The 19935-nt window shown below is 29.5% G+C and overlaps 1 protein-coding gene across 1 annotated transcript in view; it reads right to left on the bottom strand.

Moving 5' to 3' along the window:
- Positions 1-2749: 2749 nt before the first annotated feature.
- Positions 2750-19935, bottom strand: part of LOC126554548 (uncharacterized) — a 31597-nt gene continuing 14411 nt past the window's right edge. Inside the window, exons 2-3 of the mRNA XM_050209606.1 lie at positions 3018-3201; positions 2750-2960 (exon numbers count right to left, since the gene is read on the bottom strand). Coding sequence (XP_050065563.1) covers positions 2755-2960; positions 3018-3201 — 390 coding nt within the window. The 3' untranslated portion in view covers positions 2750-2754. The remainder of the gene's footprint in view (positions 2961-3017; positions 3202-19935) is intronic.

The following is a 19935-nucleotide window of genomic DNA, read 5'->3' as shown; positions in this document are numbered from 1 at the left end:
CAATATACTTAGCATTAATTCATGATATCATATCTTTATAGTGCTTAAAGATCTAATATTTTTTTTTACTTAGCCATTTTTACACGAAGTTTACGAAGGGTTTTTTTGTGTACTACTATGCGTCTATGGAAAAGCAAGGTGCATTCAGGTATGGCATATGATCCAGATATTGCATATAGAACTGACACCTGTGTAGCTTTGGGTTCTATGACCTATAAGTGTCAGTGGTGCAACGCTTTGAAGTGGAAAGATGAGACACTTGGTATGTGTTGTAGCGCCAGAAAAGTACAACTTGAGAGGTTAAAACAACTACCTGAACCTCTCTACAGTTTGGTTAACGCTCTGCACCCAGATCATGTGCAATTCATGAACAATATTTGAAAATATAACGCCTGTTTTCAGATGACGTCATTTGGTGGTAAACAGGTAACAGCAGACGGTTTCTTACCGACTTTTAAAGTTAAAGGACAGGTCTACCATTTAATTGGAAGTATATTACCTGAACCTGGGCAGGGCGCACAGTACCTTCAAATCTATTTTGTAGGTGAAGACGAACGAGAAGTAAATATTCGGTGTTCTAAATATCCTAACTTAAAACCCAATTTAATCAAACAACTGTAGGATATGCTACATCAAGTGAACCCATATATATAAGATCTGAAAAGTGCCATCGATAAAATACCTCCTTCAGAGTCATTTAAAGTTGTAATACATGCAGATAAAAAACCACCAGAAGAACATAGAGACAGGTATAATGCACCAATGGCAAATGAAGTTGCTTTAGTGTTAGTAGATCAGCAGTTTGATCGAAGAGACATCATTCTCGAAAACCGAAGTAACTCACTTCACCGTATCAGTGAGAGGTTTACCTCTAATAACCTCTATAATGCACCAAGGATATTCAATTTCACATCGGAAACCACCCCCATAGTTTGAAATTGGAGCATTATTTCGACTAGTTATGCTGTACACAGACACAAAAACAAAAAAAAAAAAAAAAAAAAAAAACACACACCATTGTAAAATCAATACATTCATCACTTCGTTCAGAATCTAATACATCATTGTAAAATCAATACATTTCATCACTCCGTTTAGAATCTAAAAACAAGTTTATTTTTTTTTAGGTATTAAAAAGTCAGCATTATAATAATTATAAAATACAAGAAGAAAAATAGAATAAAAATTAGTAGAGCAAATAAAAAAATCTCACAATTTAAGCTAGATATAAATAAACAAAATTTGTGAAATTTTAGAAATTGAGTTATCAAAATTAAACGAAGATTCAAAAATTCCAAAATGTCAATCATTTTTATTGATTAAATGTTTGCAACAGCCAAGTAGGTATAAAAATACTAAAATTAGACGTCATTCCGAAAGTTGAATTATTCTTTATCTTGTATTTCAGATACGGTGGGTACAAAACACTTGGCTTAATAACTATTTGTATCAAAAAAACAATTACCTATATAAAATTTAAGGTTTGTAATTTTTTATAGGTCTCCATCAGGCTATAATTTTCTAAGAAGACAATTCATGTTAACATTACCTTGTGTTGAAACCATTCGCAAGCATTTATTGGCAGTTAAGCATGAAGGTGAATTTGACTTGGAATATTGCAACTATTAAAAAAAAAGTTTGAAGAAAAATCCCAACAACAAAAGAATAGTGTTTTACTTTTAGACGAAATTTTCTTGAGGACAAGTGCTTATGTGAAAACTCGAACATTAACATATAGGTAGAGGCTTAGAAGATTTTAGAGATATTGAAAATAAAATTGGAATTAGCTGATCATGCTCTAGTATTTATGTTCCATAGTTAAGCAGACAATATGACACAATCTATATCCATATTTGCATTATAAGGTCCAGTTAAAAATTACATTTTAAATTATTTATTATAATATATTTTCATTTAGCAAGCATAAAAAATATTTTTTTTTTTATAAACGGGAGTAGATTTATAATAAAAACGAATTATTTTATTGGAAGCTGTAGGACTATAAGTAATGGCACTCACTTGTGATGAAGCCTCACAAATAACACAATGTTAAAACAATGCGGCGTCATTGGTAAACCTGCATATTACAAAAAATATTTACTAACCCTTATGATGGGAATAGAAATATGTATGTTCTTTCTGATGCACCTCATATCATTAAAAATATCAGATATCGGTCGGTCCAAACAAAACAGTTAAAGACAATTTTATAAAATAGTTATTCAATTTAACCAACTATACAACTTTAACCATTGATTTTGTAATAGAATCAACGCAATAACTTATTAAAAATGAAATTTGACATTAATTCATTAATTATTTCTAATTACACCCATCAAATAATTTTATGAAATAGGACCATTATCACCAAGTAAAGTGTTAAAAATGATTCTAATTTTATGCTGAAAATATGTTTTAAAATTACAAAACATCGCACACTGTAATATAATTTAAGTTTAACAAAAATGAAAGTTAAATACACAACCTAAGTAAATTGTTAACTATAATATTATTATTATAAATGATAATAATGGTAAAATATATAATAATATAATTGATATAATCACATTTTTCTATCTTTCAATATATTTTTAGGTATATTTTTACTACCTAAGTATAAAAATTAAAAATCTAAATTAATACCTGAAAAGTGAAATAGGAGGTATTTTTAATTTTTTAAGAGTGAATTTCAAAATAAAAACATATTATACATTTAGTCATTTTAAACTTTTTTATGCGTATACCAGCCATGTGTTACAGTACCAATAATATTTTTTCATATTTATAATTGGAATTTTTCTGTTCTATTTTTTTAGAATAATCTATGGAATCGAGGTAAATAGTACATTTAAGTGTTAGAGACATTAAAAGTTTAATAATATATCTAACCTGTTGTTCAGATAATTCCTGAAACCATTGAGGTCCCGTTACTTGTTTTTTATTAATTTTTGTTATTAGTTCTGAAAAATATAAGTTTTAACTACCATTACACATATTATCACGTTCTTCGTTCATACTAGTTTGCCTCTTAAACTCTTGGTAATTCTTCTTAGCCAAACAATAATTTTTGGTCACAATCGCATGCTGTGCCTTTCGCTTCCGTTCGACGGTTTCTGCATAATATTCACGACGCATTGATTTATTTAAAATATTATCATGTGAACCTACTTCCAATGAAACGTTGTTGTGAAGAACTTGCCCCTGTAGATTAAGATATAGGTAAATACGAAACATTGTAATCTAATTTTTAATTATTGTATTGTTGTTGTCAGTGATAATTTGACTCTTAACAAAAATTGTACATATTGTCTAATAGTATGTATGAGTTTCAAGTCAATACCGAATATCAGTAATATATTTAGGATGATCCTTATTTTTGAACATTCAGATACCTATGTAATGTCCTACCTATTTTTTTTTATCATCATAAGAAGTGACGTATTTATTGATGGAAGCCATTTGTCTTCTTTTTTTACTAGGAAGTTTAATAATTTCATATATATATGGCAGCATTACAGAATAAAATTATTGAAAATGCTACACTTTATTATAAATATAATATTGAATATAGCTTTATTATGAATTTAGAAATATTATGGTTAATGCCCGTAGTCTATAGGTTTATGACTTATTGCTAAATATATATATGATTTAAAATAATTCGTATCGTAAATCGTAAAATGCTGTCAATCGTCATTATTGTTAATAACGATCCAGATATTATAAGGCTTCTAAAAATCATAGTTTGGTTGTTATTTCAAATTATATTGCAGGGCAAATGCTACATTTAAATAGGCACATAATCAATAAATTTCAATAATTCAATAGAATACAAATTATAATCAAACTTAAGCACTAAAATATTAGTTATAACTTATTTTTATAATTTATTATTTCATTAGTTTATTTTTAATCCAGGATAATAATTCACTAGTCACTACTCATTTTAATCAAACACTCGCGCCAGTACCAGTGCCGAATTTCCATCTAGGTAAACTAGGCAGCTGTCTAGCGAGTAGCGGTCTTTACCTTTCCGCCGCATATGTCCCCGGCCAATTACTAAAATAAGGCCACTTCTTTAGTACCTAGTTGAATTGATACCCGGAGACCATTAAGTTCGGCGTACTGGCTAGTGCATTATTTTTTACTGTTTTCCTCTTACATACACATTTTTATATTTATATAAATAGGTACCTACTAAATATTGTATTATTTTATTTTTTGCATGCGATTCGAATGCATCGATTGTATTCTTATGGGATTCTCCATTTTATAAAAAGTTAATTATGAATAATAAACTTCAAAACAAAAGAATACAGTTTTATAAATTTATGTGTTGGTACTTATTGGCTATTGATAAAGTAGTATAAGTATGTATATAAATTCTCAACATTATCATTCTTGGAAACGGTGGTGATGGTACCTAAGTGTACTACAGGGGGTTACCTGTACCCCTACCCCACCATGACAAAATCCTAAATACGCCTCTGACCATAAGTACTTACGTAATTTGTATAGAATTTGGTTTTAATTAAATATACTCTTTCCGTAACCCAAAAGCTTCGATAAATGATCATTTTATTTTGTTTTTATTTTTATTTAAAAACTATACCATAAAAATGTATTGAAACTTACTTATGCGACATAATATTTTGTATAAAATATAATTTTAAGTTTGTTAGAAAAAAAAAGTTCATATAGTTCATCAATGATAAATTTATGATAAATCATATATTTGGAAAACTTGTTGTTTTGCTTGTATATTAATGAAGTAAAAATTAGAACGTGGTAATTAAGATATTTATTGTATCTGTTTTAGATGTACCAATTTTTAAATGTTTTCAAAAGTCTTGGTCAAATATTAATATTAAGAACTTTTATATTGGATAAGAAGATATATTTTTCAATTAATACATTACTAAAAAGAAGAACAAAGCAATTTTCTGTAAAATGATTATAATTTATAAGGAACTACTAGAACTGTTATACTTTTTCGCCAAACGCCTCCGAATGGAATTTTTTTCAAAGTTCCAATGGTACCTACGAACCTACGAACCACGCTACATAAATGACAAGAACATTTTATTCTTATATAATAAATTTTATTTCGAAAAGGAATTTAAATTGACTTTAAAAGAAATATATACATATGTACATAGAATGATTTTTTTTTATTAAACAACACTTATTATTTCAAAAAGTATAGATTTTTTTCTATTTTTTTTTTTTAATTTTTAGATACATGTTTTACAACATCTGTATAAAATTTTAATTTTTTTCACTTTGGTATTTAGTAGAAAAAACTATCAACTTTTTAAAATGGCAACCAATAAATTAATAAAGCCTTTTTTCCATGAATTTTCGCGTTAAAATTTTTAACTTTCGATGATCTGTCGGCGAGTTATAGTTGCTCAAAGTTGGTTGATTTTAGAAAGTTTTTAGGTGTTATACATCAGTACTAATGAGTCAGATTTAATTCAATTAGAGATTTTAATTTTTAAAGTCCAGTACTATAATAGTAATGAATTCGATATCATCGACCCCATGATAGATATTCCAGAGAGTGGTGATAATATTTGTACCTGTAACTACCTGTCATAGCTTATTGTCAATTGTCATATAATTATAATTAATTGGACTAACAATACTACTATATATACTATACTATTATTCGATTATCGCTTTTGATTACCGACTCTGACAATGATGCATGCGAAGTAAGTCTAATTATACCAATCAGTGATTATGAAAATCCAAATGGTAAGAATACCCTTGCATTCTGTAACTCTGCCCAACCAATAACATTAAGTTTGTAAAGCAAAATAATAATCTTGCGTTCAGTATAATCACAAAAATACAAAATAATAATGCCAATACCATAGACCTTATATTCATTACCTATAACTCATTATGTGCATATCAAAGATTGACAACTAGTAAGCTATCATTCAGATTTCAGTCATTCATGATTACCTATACCTCATGATAATTTTACTGACGAATGACAGTACGCCATATTGTAGTATATACAGTCGACTCTCAGTAACTCAAACCTTGATAACTCGAAAATCTCAATGTCTCGAATAATTAATACTCCCCTTCAAATAACAATTACATCTTATGTTTAAAAAATCTTGTTAACTCGAAAATTAATTTGACACATTTTCAATATCTAGAATTTATTAGTTTTATTTCAAATTTTTAATTTTTTTTATCAAGGCAGTTATTTTTCATTTATGACTTGTTTCGTAAAACTTGACCATTAGGGTCAACTAAATATTTATAACTTAAACCTTGGTAACTTAATACAACAGATTTCAGTTTAGTTTTATGTCGTCTAAATTAACAACATTTTCACTTGTAGAAAATTAACTTGCTTAAAATTATCGACAAAGGCGAAAAGAAAAAACCTGAAATAACCAAATATTTTGTAATTCCAGTGAGTACATTTTCTACAATAATAAAAAAATAAAGATGTTATTTTGAAAATCTATATTTAAAATTAATAAATTTTAACTTTATTTAAGCTCGGAAACTTGGAAAAAAAAACTAGGAAAATACTCTGAAACAGAATTCTGTTTATTAAAATGGGTTCAACAATGTCTTGAGAAAAAACACTTTTTTTTTAATTTCTTTAATATAAGAATTATTTAAAAACAAAAACATACTTTTTAAAAGTTTTTATTATTATTGATAAGTCAATTTCCTCCCCCCCTTGAATTTCGAGTTATCGAGAGTCGACTGTAGCATGTAGTGATCTAGTGATGCATAGTACCTCAGACACCAGTAATATAGTAAAATAATTAAAAATATATTATAATAATATGTCATAATGTGTTTTTATATTAAATTGTATTTTCTTTATTAATTGATTCAAACATAAAGTACTTATTTAAATTGAGATTACGCGAGTGAGTTAGATACCTGGAAAGTCCTATTAAATATTGGTAAGTATTACTTATTTAAAATTGTAACGAGATACCGTTACTCTCTACATGGCGTTTATTACGTGTACGCAACCGGTCTACAGTCGCGATGTTTTTGGGGCGTCGTTCACCGTTACCGCCAATAGAACGCGTTATTGGGGACTACAGTATTGTGACCGTGACCACCGTGACCGGTCATCATTAAGTACTTAAAATATTAAAAAATGTTGTTCTTGATCGTAATTACACAACAAGAGACACTATTGAAAGTAGTGATAACCACACCGGTTCACGTACAAACGGAAATATAAAGAACAGAATAAATCAAAACTTGACACTCGTAAACGATGTTCTGTTGCGCCTCCGTCACTCGAAATATGCGTAAGTTCGACCCGGCTGCAGCCAAAAAATTAAATAAAATAAAAATAAATAAAAAACAACCAAAATAACCGCTTTGTCGTGGTTATGCTACTCAGTTCAGCTTATACCCTGACGCTCAAGCTCAAAATTAAGAAAAATAGCAGAACACTTTTCCACAAGAACCCCATCTATCCACCTACCATCACATCCGAGACCTTCGTCGCTCCATAATGAACCCTCACATCAACAAAATAACACAACACCTCGACTGAGCACTATCATTCTAAAAAAACATAAAAATATAATATATTATAATCCTTATAATGTCATCCAACCAGTCATCCAGCTCACTCCTGACACTGGCCAAGCAAGGTCACCAAAGCAGACAATTCAAAATCAACCACCGAGCCAAAGACGGATTGACTTTCCTTGTAGTTGGTGTATGGGTAAAATCAGTACTAATGCCGCTGTAATATTAATACTCGTTTTGGTGACTGACGCTACTGTAGTACGCCACCGCACTTTGCCAAGTTACCGCCGTCGTACACCATTCGGCATTCAGTCAGCTAGAAGGAGACTGTCCAACCAATCAGAGAAAACTTCTCAGCCAGCCAGTGGCGACCACTCAGCCGAGGAGCCAAACAACTTGTGGACTATTGAGCTTTACATGGTAGGAATACGGTTCGACCGTATTAATGCCCCCGTGTACATCACCTCACACAGTAGGAGTACAGTTCGTCCGTACTAACACCATAGTGTGGGGGCTAGGTAAATTGAGTTCTGGGAAAAACAGGTAGTTGGTAAATATTTTGACTCATGTTGAGCTACTTATAAGTATATAATATTTAGATTTATATTGATTAAAAATATTATAAATACAAATTAGTTAAAAAAATAAAAAAAATAATGTCATTACTGTTGTACATCACATTATATTTTAATTATTATATAATCTTTAAAAATTAATTTAAAAAATCATTATCGTTAAAAATGATCATTATAATATTATATATACCATATTATGTATTCGGTAAAAGCTTCATTAATATTGATTTGTTAAGCTCAAATCGGGTTATAATATAACTGTTGTATTTGGTCATTTTCTCCCTTGGGTTTTGTTCCTTATCGAAAGTGCTTTCTTGTTTTGATTTGCACTTCTTAATTTTATTTGGTAAGTATGAACATATTATGTATAACATGTTTACATATTTCCATTCATGTTAAAGGAGAATACAACACAAAAAAAAAATTGCTTTAAATTTTTTTTAAATGTTAAATTATTGTAGCTATGGTTATATGAAATGGTTTTGTAAAAATCCAATGTAAAAAAAAATATTACTTTAAGAGATATTAAGAAATATAGAATAGCCACGTGACGTCATTGGGCCCTACTCATCGTAATTGCCTATCTTATACGTGTAAAAGTTTTTCCCTTCACACAACGATTTACCAACCTAAAAATTTTATTTTTTAAATTTAGTTTACGTTTAAATAAGTGGTTTTATGTGTTTTCTAGACGATGCAAGTATCAGATTTTATATGACGTTTAGTTTTTTAAATATTAAAAATCTTAAAAGAGATATTTTTGTTAAACGGCGCGTCATGGCGAGTGGTCGGTGATTGAACAATGGGTCTGCCGACCATCACTATCAAATCTAACACACACACACACACTCATACACACACATATATTATATAATATATAGAAAAATATAAATATTTATAACTATATTATTACATTATATTTTTAAATTTTGGTTGAATGTATGTCGTGATTACCAACGTTTAGTCTATGTTCGGCAGTTCGGCCGTTTATTCATTTATGTAGTTTCTGAATTAAAAATCTCAACATGACTAGTGCTTATTTATTTGAGCCCGAGTATGAAAATGATGATGAAATTGATAGATACTTTTTTGGAATATAGTAGTGTACAATATGTGAATTATGAAAATCAAAGTGGAATTCGTAATTGGTGTAAATGTGAAAAATGTTTAGTTATGACAACAAATCAAGAGTCTGTATGTCGTAAAGAATATGATAATATAAAGCAATTAATCGGTAACTATAAAACAGAATAATGTATTTGAAAAATAAGTTTTGGACAGAGATGTACTAAATATAATACGCCATCAATTAATTTTAAAATCTAAAAAGAAATCTAAAAGACAACAACTTAGTATAGATGAACCTGAAAATAAGTTATGGAGGTATTTAGCTTACAAAAATTTTACATCTTGGATAAATTCGTGGACAACAATTGGAAAAGGGAACCAAGTAGTGATTCCATCATGTTCAATTGCCAAGATTGAAATTCGTTTCCGGAAAAAAAAACTGTATTTATGTAGGATTCCGCCCGAGCGAAAAAAAATCCTGATTAAGAAAACAGAATATAATATTAATACTATTAATAATTTATAATTATTTACTAGATTTTACTGTTTATGTAGTTTGGTATAATTATTGAATAAAATAAAATTGTATTTATACAAAAATTATTTTTTTGCAGTTATTTAAATTGAACTTACGTCATTTTAAATTTTAGGTACTTATGAAAATCGTTAAAACTTATTTTTTTTTAATTCTTCTATAGATGGTTTTGGAATTTCTGCTATACGATTTGGTACTACAACTTCATGTGCTGATTTTGGAATTGAATTAATATCGTTGGTATTTTTATTGGTGCAAATTTTTTTAATTTTTCCATTATATCGTATTTCCACATATTAGTAGATTTATTTAAATATTTATTTTTCAAAACCCAACTTCCCGTTGCTTTTGAAAAGTGTCCCTTATCGCCAATTTTTTCTTTATTTAAGTTAGCTTAATGATCCATAATAGCTAATTTTGATCTCAGTACTATACCATTATTAGGAAAATGTATACGTTTTGGTACATATTTTAATCTCAAATTATTATATGACTCTAATTTTCAAGTGTGTACATAGTTACTAGCATGCTGCAAGTTGTTCAAAAATCTTTTATATAATAATATTTTTTTAAAAACATTATACGATTCTAATTGTGGGTGAATCCATTTCTTTCTCTGTGTTTCTTCCGGTATTTCCTCGTGTTCACAAGTCATTTTTCCTTTTTTAGTTTGCCATTGGTGCTCATTTTTAATATGATGTAAAATTGATGTGAATTTGGTGATCAATACATTATTATCACCATTACAGGTTTGAGATGAGTACCACATATGATTTATAATACTTTTTTTTCCACTCGATTACTTCTGGATATTTGTTTCCATCAACAGTTTTAAATTTCTTTATGAGACTTTTGGACAAATGCCAAACATCAAACTCGTGTAATATGTTGGGAAATTCTTTTTTCATCATAGACCTTATGCCAACATGTCTATCAGTAAGAAACAGATGAATATTTATTTTCTTATTTTCAATTAAATCGTTTAAAACATAATTGCATGCGAACTTTTCTAAATCACCTTTTACCATACCCTTCTGAATAATGGAAAAGTCAATAATGTTCCCCGTGTTTAGGTTCATGATCGAGTATGTAACAAATTTAGCACAAAATCCGAGCGAATCAAATTATCCATCACTAGCTAGCCAAGTTACATCACTAGAATTGCGTATTTTTTCTAATATTTCATTTTGTTTTTTGTACCAGACAAAAAAAAAAAAAAAAACAAAAACTACAGGTGTAAAATAACGATTTATATGTCTATCATATATGGTACGCGTAAATATATTTAGATTTAGAGTGCTACAAAATTCAATTAATGAATTAACCCTTTCAGTCACCCCTTCTTCTATAGAGGACACTTGATTTCCATAAGCTTTATAGACAAATATGATATGGAACTGTGTTCAGTCAATAGTGTACTCTCCAGAGGACAAGTATATATTTCTTATTTTCCCGGTTGCTTCGTCTATTATTATCTTCATTGGCTGAATTTTTAGTATTTATCTGCGTTATTCCCGGACAAGTAAACATTCTATTATTACACATTTTTGTTTTGTCATTTATCCTAATCTTTATCGCTTCTTAGTATTGTTAATTATTTTTATAAATAATTTGTGGTATATCTGAATTCAATCTATGGGTAGTTAGATTTAAAAATTTTCATTCGATCGAACTTAATCGTACGTAACGTACGTGTACTCTGTAAAGGACATTGAGACGCTCCGGAATAGTGATAACTGTTTTATTTACGTTGTATAAATATAATAAATATGATTCGTCAAGATCGACGTAAATTATTAGACTATGATATTTTAAATTTACTTGAAAATGGAGATGACTCTGACATCGAAGAATTTGCTAACGACGATTATTTGGGAAATAATTATTGTCACGAGGATTTAAAATTACTTGAAGGTAATTTATGTTTTACACTAAGTTTTTTATATTTTACAACATTTTGTAATATTTTTTTTCATACAATTTTCAATTTTAATACTTATGATTTCTTTCTATTGTCAGACTTATAATAATAATAACTAATGATGAAGATTTTGATGAAATTATGGGTGAAAATATTGAAGTTGAAATCGACGAAAACGCAGTTGACGAAAATATAGTAGATAATATTCAAAATGTTGTTCCTACTTCCTCTAGTCTGTCATCTAGCGACTATTTCACCCAAGAAGATTTGACTGACAAAAAAAAAGTTACTTGGATTCGTGGTGAATACATAACTCTACCTTTTGATATTTTTGAACCACATCTAAATATAACTATCGACATGTCTTCTCCACTACAATTGTTCAGTAATTATATTTCAGAAACCGCTGTTTTTAACACAAATTTATACGCTGTTCGTAATAATGTACCAAACTTTCCTCCTACTACAGTAGCAGAATTGAAAACGTTTATAGGCATAAATATTTTAATGAGAAATCTTGGTTTACCACGAATGCGTATGTACGGGGAGCCAAAATTTGCCGTCCCATTAATTTCGGAAAATATGACTTCAAATAGATTTTTTAAATTGAGAAATAATCTAAATTTTGTAATCGATAAAGACCCGAATACTAATGATAGGTTTTGGAAGGCGAGGCCTTTATATGAAGCTATACGAAAATATTGTGCTAGTTTACAGCTAGAATCAACGTTCAGTGTTGATGAACAAATGGTCCCTTTTTAGGGACAATTAAATGTAAAACAATATATTAAAAACAAACCAACCAAATGGGGCGTACAATTATTTTGTTGATGTGCAATATCAGGAATAATTTCCGATTTTATAATTTATCAAGGATCTACCACGGAAATTAGGTCAGAATATTCTCAATTTGGACAAAGTGCATCTTTGGTAATGCAGTTATCCGAAAGAATTAATGTGCCCAACTGTACATTATTTTTCGATAACTATTTCAGTACGTTTTGGCTGTTTGAATGGTTGAAAAATCGAAATATTTATGCTGCCGGTACAATTAGAGTTGATAGGTTTATGAAACCTCCATTTACTACCGATAAAGAAATTAAAAAACACCACAGTAGAGGCTACATGGAAAATTAAATTTTCAATACGTCTGGAGTGATGTTAACAAAATGGTATGATAATTCAAGTGTAGTCCTGGCTTCAAATTTTTGTGGTATAGGACAAGTTGACCAATGTTATGACAAAAAAAATAAAAAATACATATGCATTCAAAGACCGGAAGTTGTAGCCAATAAAAATGAAGGAATGGGTGGAGTAGATAAATGTGATCACTTAATATCGTTGTACAGAATTTTTATAAGGTCAAAAAGGTGGACTTTACGCCTCATAACTCATGGAATTGATATAGCTGCAGTAAATTCATGGATTGAGTACAAAAAAGAAGCAAAATCTTTAGGACTTCACGAAAAAAAAAATCCTAGATCTTATACACTTTAGACAGTACTTGGTTGAAGCATTAATTTTATCAGGTAAACCCGTTACAAAAAAATTAGGTCGTCCTGGTAATAATCCATCCACATCTATTTTATCTACATCAACACCAAAAACTAAATAACCAATTAATGATATGCGATTTGATGATATAGGACATACACCAGTATTCCTGGATAAGAAAGACTCTGGAAGAATTTTGGTTGTAAATCTAAAACGTATGTAAGCTGTAAAAAATGTAATGTCATCTTATATATAGCACGTAAGTAAAATTGTTTTGAATCATTTCATTCTAAATAAAAAATAGTTTTAAATATAATTTTGACTTTAAACCATGTAATGTTTTAATTTAAAATTGTTATTTTAATTCCATAGATTATTATTAAATAATTTAATTAATTTTTCTTAATAAATCATATATAAATACATAAGAATACAAATGATGTAGTATTTTTTGTATTATTTAACATAGATACCTTTACATCATCTTGTCCTGTTGAGAGGACACATTATATCTCAGGATCAGCCTGTCCAAACAATTTGGGACCAACATTACAAAACTAATAAAATTAAGCTTAAGTCAAATTAGTTGAAAATTTTTTTTTTTTAAATATAAATATATGACGGAAAAGGTTAAAATTAATTCCCGACATCATTAAGGATGATGTTATTAATACATTACCAACAGGAAGTTTTCCATATTGCGATTGAGAACTCCAATTTTAAGTGTGGCCCATTTCACATGTTGTAAGAACACTTAATAAAGCACCTTTACAATTAAGTTTGTGTTTAATTATGGGGTAGGTACTTAAAAGATCGACGTTTTTTAAATAATTCACTTAGATAGCTCCAATAAACAATAAAACATTTATTTTATTCAAAACTACAGTTTGATTCATTTTGTTCATCATCCTCGTTCTGTGAAACATTGCTTTCAAAAGGATTATTAAAATGTTCAAATGGTATTTCTCCAGAGATATTCATAACTGTATCACCATCATCCACGTCATCATTGTTTCATATAGTTTCATTGCCCAATTCACATTGAACACCAATTTCACATTTTTCATTTTCTATATTTAGAAGAATATTAGGTTCTGCTATATAATTATAGTTGGTCTGTATTCGCTAGTGGAGATCATCGAAATACGAAGTTTTTTTTTTGCTTTGAACTAATTGTTCAACATATATTGATGGAACAGCATTATTTTTTAAAATTGGTTCTTGAGAATTTGGCATAAGTTTTTTTTTTATTACAGATAATTCATCTAAATCTGGCTCTAAAAAATGTTTATTACAAATTCCAGCATTTTTTCCTGGATGAAATGATTTTCTTTTACAAAAATTTGTCCAAATTGCAAATCGTTTAGGTGACTTTTCTCTATTTAGAAAACGATGCCCATTCCGTTCACTGCACCCAAAAACACAACACATCGGTCATCGGCATTTTCGTAACAATTTTATGAACAACACTTATTTACATAAAATATAACCGAAAAAAAATTCGACTGAACGTTGATAATCACGACATACGTTCAACTAAAATTTAAAAATATAATGTAATAATAATTAATTATAAATATAGTTATAAATATTTATATTTTTCTATATATTATATAATATGTGTGTGTATGAGTGTGTGTGTGTGTAGAGAGTGTATTGTATAAAATATGTAAAATTAGATTTGATAGTGGGAATAGCGGACCCATTGTTCGATCACCGCTCACCATGACGCTCCATTTAACAAAAATATCTCTTTTAAGATTTTTAATATTTAAAAAACTAAACGTCATATTAAAATCAGATACTTGCATCGTCTTAAATACATAAAATCACATTTTTAAACGAAAACTAAATTTAAAAAATAAAATTTTTAGGTTGGTAAATCGTTATGTGAAGCGAAGAACTTTTACACGTATTAGATAGGCAACTACGATGAGTAGGGCCCAATGACGTCACGCGTCTATTTTCAATTACGCATTAGTTTTTAAATAATGTGAGTAGAAATTTACAACCTATACCATTATTCTTAGAATTAAATATTCTTTCAAATAAAAAAACTCAATTTTTGTGTTGTGTTCTCCTTTAATTAATAACTTGATTCGTAATACACAACCAAGACTGTAATACACTTCCACCTTAGGTTGAAACGTTTATAATTAAAATTATTATTATTATTAGTTTTTTTAAACTGAAAGTGTACATACATTTTTAACTAAGTGATAGGAGTAAACTAGTTTGTATTGAAGTAAATCGTAAAATATTCATTAAATTAAACAAATAATATCTTTTATGAATGTTAATATAATTAAAAAAATTATTAAGTCAACTTCAGTCTTACAAAATAATATCTAGTAATATTGATGTTTGATGCCAATGTTACCTTGCTCTAATTGTCTGTATAGTAACAGTCAAGTCCTATTTATTTTGTAAATACATAGGTACAGTAGGTAAACTGTATTTTTTTTATAATAGGCAGTATCTAATATCCATGGCTAAATAACTAGGTATGATTGCAACTTTGTGGTACGCAGGTGTCATGGCCGCCACTGGCAAAGATAGATAAGAGGTATACCGACCGACGTAATACGGTGATAAAAATCACTGCCAGTTAAGATTTCTTTCCATGCCAAATTGAGAATAGTACGTGCGCAGCCCAGAACGCAAATGCGTCTTAATGAGATCATACCTAGTTATTTAACCATGCTAATATCTACTGCAGTCTGCAGTAGTGATAAACCAGTACCATAGAAAAACGGACTATGATAATTCTGTGTTATCGCCAGTCCTCGGCATGGAATATTTTCTGAACCGGAACGCTATACACTATTATTAAATACACGTAAAAATATATCTTTAATATAAGTAGGTATATAAATATACATTATATTCATATTAAAATCACAATTTTCGTCAGTAATATTTAGTTACACTATAAAAACTCAAAAACAAAAAAAATTAGTCATGTATTCAAATTAAAATTTTCAATTATCTTACCACGATATACATAACCTAACCTAAGTCATAAGTAGTAATTATTAATTTATTATAATTAAGTCCCCAATGATTTATACTTACTTTATATTTTTTTTTCTCTGTGTCATCAGCGGAATGTCGGCCCTTTAATAACCAAGACTTGACATACTTTTGTGGGTTGAATTCTGATAGAGGTGGTCCTACTCAATTAATAAATAACAATGCAGCAGTAGTTTCTATGGATAGTGAAGTTCTTAATGATGTAATGATTTCATTCATAGCGCTAAAATTTCGTTCACATTCACTTGTTGAAATAGGAATCGTAGCAATGGCATTGAAAAGTGGTTTTAACTTATTTGGAACAACCCCTGGTCCTAAATGTATTTTGAAAATTCTAAAGTTTTCAAGTATATCATGTTCATTTAAACGAAACTGTTGGTATACATTTTGAATATTTGAGTCATCATATGTTATATTTTCTATTTCACCAACATTTGATCTAGGCCAACTTTTTGGATTTAAGGTCCCTATACAGTTTATTAAATTTGTTAAAGTATTAACGTTTTCCTGGCGATGTTTTTCATTTGAAATACTGACATTTGACGAACTAGAAATCATCATTCGAGTTTTTAAGTTATTAGCTAAACTTCTATAAAATTGAGCTGTATTAATTTGTATAACTCAACCATTGTGTAACATAACATTTTTAAACAATTTATCGTTAATTTATACCATAGCTTTTGTTAATTTAGGTTCAGGATCAGTTGCCATAGAGTCTAACACACGAATTGTCGTTCTTATTGACATAACAGCTTCTATTAATGTGATATCAAGTCGTTGTAAGTATTCTGATAAACTCCCTAATTCATCTAAAGCATCAGACATTGCATTTAAACTAATTACAAACTGTAAACTTGTCATCATTCTATATAACCCACTGTATTTACTTTTTTCACTAGAATCTCTTGTAGAATCCATTGAAGCCAAGCTAAAATGTTTACAAAGCGCCGACTAACTGTTTAAAACTGCATTAACTATACGTTTGCTCGAAGCCATCCAACGAACTGACGAAATTCTACCATTTTTTAAAATTTGTATTTCTAATGAACTAGCGATTTTTCTTAATTCATTTGAATTTTTTGGTGATTGGTGATACAAAGTATAAAGTTTGTTCATAAATATTTTAAAATGATTTATACCAGATACTTCATTAATAACATCACCGACAGCAAGTTCCAAACGGATTGGAACAATGTCAAACAATTAATTTAGGAAATGTCATTTTAAGTTTTTTCCAATCATAACAGAAGCTCCATCACATGCAAAATCAATTAAACATTCATCCAAAAAAGTTTTTTCAAATCCATAATTTTGTAAACAATTAAGTAATGATTAAGTTATTGTTTCAGCTGATGTTTTAGGAAGCTCAATAAAATCAAGATTAAATATGTAAGGATCATCTGGATAATCTTCGAAAAATGTTCGTATAACAACTACTAACGTTATTAATTTGTAAACATCGTAGATTCATCAATTAAAATACAAATTTTTTTTAAGTTGATATGATATTTTGGCAAATAGTTTTTTTTCATTTCCAATGCTATATGAATGAAGTGCGAGGCTGAACATGTTTTATCAAAATGTAAAATGTTACCCATGTGTATACCATTTACAACTTGTAAATCTATTTCATTTGGTAAGTCAACGAATGGTCTTTGAGTTTTAACGATTTTATTAACGGTTTTAAATACTTTTTCAGTAGTCAGCATATTTGATTTATGTGAATTTTCGAAGCTTTTTTCAATTTGTTTTTTTTCAGACTGTTTATATATTTCTATTGCTTTGAGATGGGGGGTCAGATTTTTTGTGTTCAAATATCTTTTTTCTCAGACTTGACATATGAGTCACTTTATTATTACCACTTGGAATTATTGAACAATCTTGCCATGGTTTTGAAAGACGTAATTTTGATCAAATGATAATCCTAAATTAGTTATGCTCTTACATACTAAACAACCTAATGATTTATTTTTAACTATTAACCAGTCATTTGAAATTTTAAGTAATTAAACGTATCCACATCAACATTTTTGAAGAAAAGTCTCAATCCTATATAACAAAGTTAATCTGCACGCTCTTGAATGAAGAAACAAAAATCTATTAACTCCTGCTGTAATTGGAGTAGTTTTTCGCCATTGCCTACTTGTGTGAATGCCTGAGAAAACTCTAAGTTTTCTTGGCGCATGTCTTGAATCAGTTCATAAAATTGAAGTTGATGCCACACCATCGACCCAGGAAGAATAGACTTTTTTTGTTGATAGATTGGAGTTGCTTTACTGCCGCAAATCACTATTGAAAAATATGTCTTTTCTTCCAAACGAATTATCTATGTCAGTGATTTGCTTTAGTCTGTCATCAATCCATTATAAAATCTCTGCTGACGCCATGCTTACCTCATCAATAATGACGGCGCGAACGTATTTGAAGAGACTTCGAAACTTCATGGCTTCAGTATACGAATGTCGATAATTTTTTCCTGTTGTGATTTTCAAAGCAGTATGTACAGTTGTTCCATCAATAGCAACTGCTGCCTTGCCCGTCGAAGTGCAGGTGATAAATGCATTACAATAAGCATCGTTATCCGTAAAACGATTGTAAATATCCATGAGCACATGGATAACAAAAGTTTTGCCACAACCCGCTAGACCATTGAAAAAGATTTGCAAAGGTTCCTCTTTATTACCATTAAGAAGATGTTGAATAATGTGAATGAGAAGGCCTTTTTGTTTTACATTTGCCGACCACATCAAGCGAAAGAATTCTTGTCTATCCATAAGATTTTCCGTTTATGTGTAATGGTTTTTATAGTGGCAAATCGAAAGTCATCATTCATTTCTGCGTATCCATTTGCAAAAAGATCCACATACGGTCGTTCACTGGCAAATGATCACCATTAATTTCGAGTTCACCATTGGCCGCAGTGATTTCAGGGTCGTCATCAGCTACATATTATATCTTTTTTTCAGGCTTCATTCAATTTTGCAATACCTAGTTTTTCCTCAAAACACATTTCTGCTATGTAATATACGCAGCTCATTATCATCATACAATCGTAGAAATCGTAATTCGTAGAGTATTTTAGTTTTTTCGTGGCAAAACGGCAAATGCAAAGTGACCATTTCACGCTTATATTCTGAAAAAGCAGAGGCAATGTCATAATTACGATATCTGAGTATGCGAGGATATGTACAGCGTTTCCATTAATCATAGGTGATAGTATAATTATAGCAGCTGACTGGGCATTAGTTAGATCTTCGAGCTCTGCTGGACTATTTTCATATTTTTTGAACCAGTTTTCCTTCCAAATATCTGTTGATTCGTCATCGATTTCATCATCTTCCATTTGTTGATTTGTTTTTTTTTTCACATGCTGCCGTTCTACCGGTCATACAGTTTGCAAATAAAGCACTGCATTCCAGGTATAAGGCATAGGCTGCCTCAGCAAATACTATGCCGCTTTTTGATTGGTAGCCTCAATGGAGTTAGGCATGTCAATGCTTAGTTTTCGAGTAATATCCTCAATATAAAATTCATGGTGTTCATTCATCGTTTCGGCGATTTTCATTGGCGCTCGTTGAAAGGAAGAACGTTGGCTTACCAAATTTGTGAAGCCCAGTTATATGCGGACTTTGGAATATGTCTGAGGAATGCCAAATTGTTCTCAATACACCTGTTCTCATACATTGATGAAGTCTGGTAATTTAATTTGTTCTTTAGTTAAATTAGTATCTTTCCCGATGAATTTAAAAGCAACCTTCCGAGAATCTCGGGTC

This window comes from Aphis gossypii, unplaced genomic scaffold (assembly GCF_020184175.1).
Source record: "Aphis gossypii isolate Hap1 unplaced genomic scaffold, ASM2018417v2 Contig00537, whole genome shotgun sequence".
NCBI classification, from domain to species: Eukaryota; Metazoa; Arthropoda; class Insecta; order Hemiptera; family Aphididae; genus Aphis; species Aphis gossypii.
The sequence above is the reverse complement of the archived record's forward strand: the minus strand, read 5'-3'. Positions and strand labels throughout refer to the sequence as shown.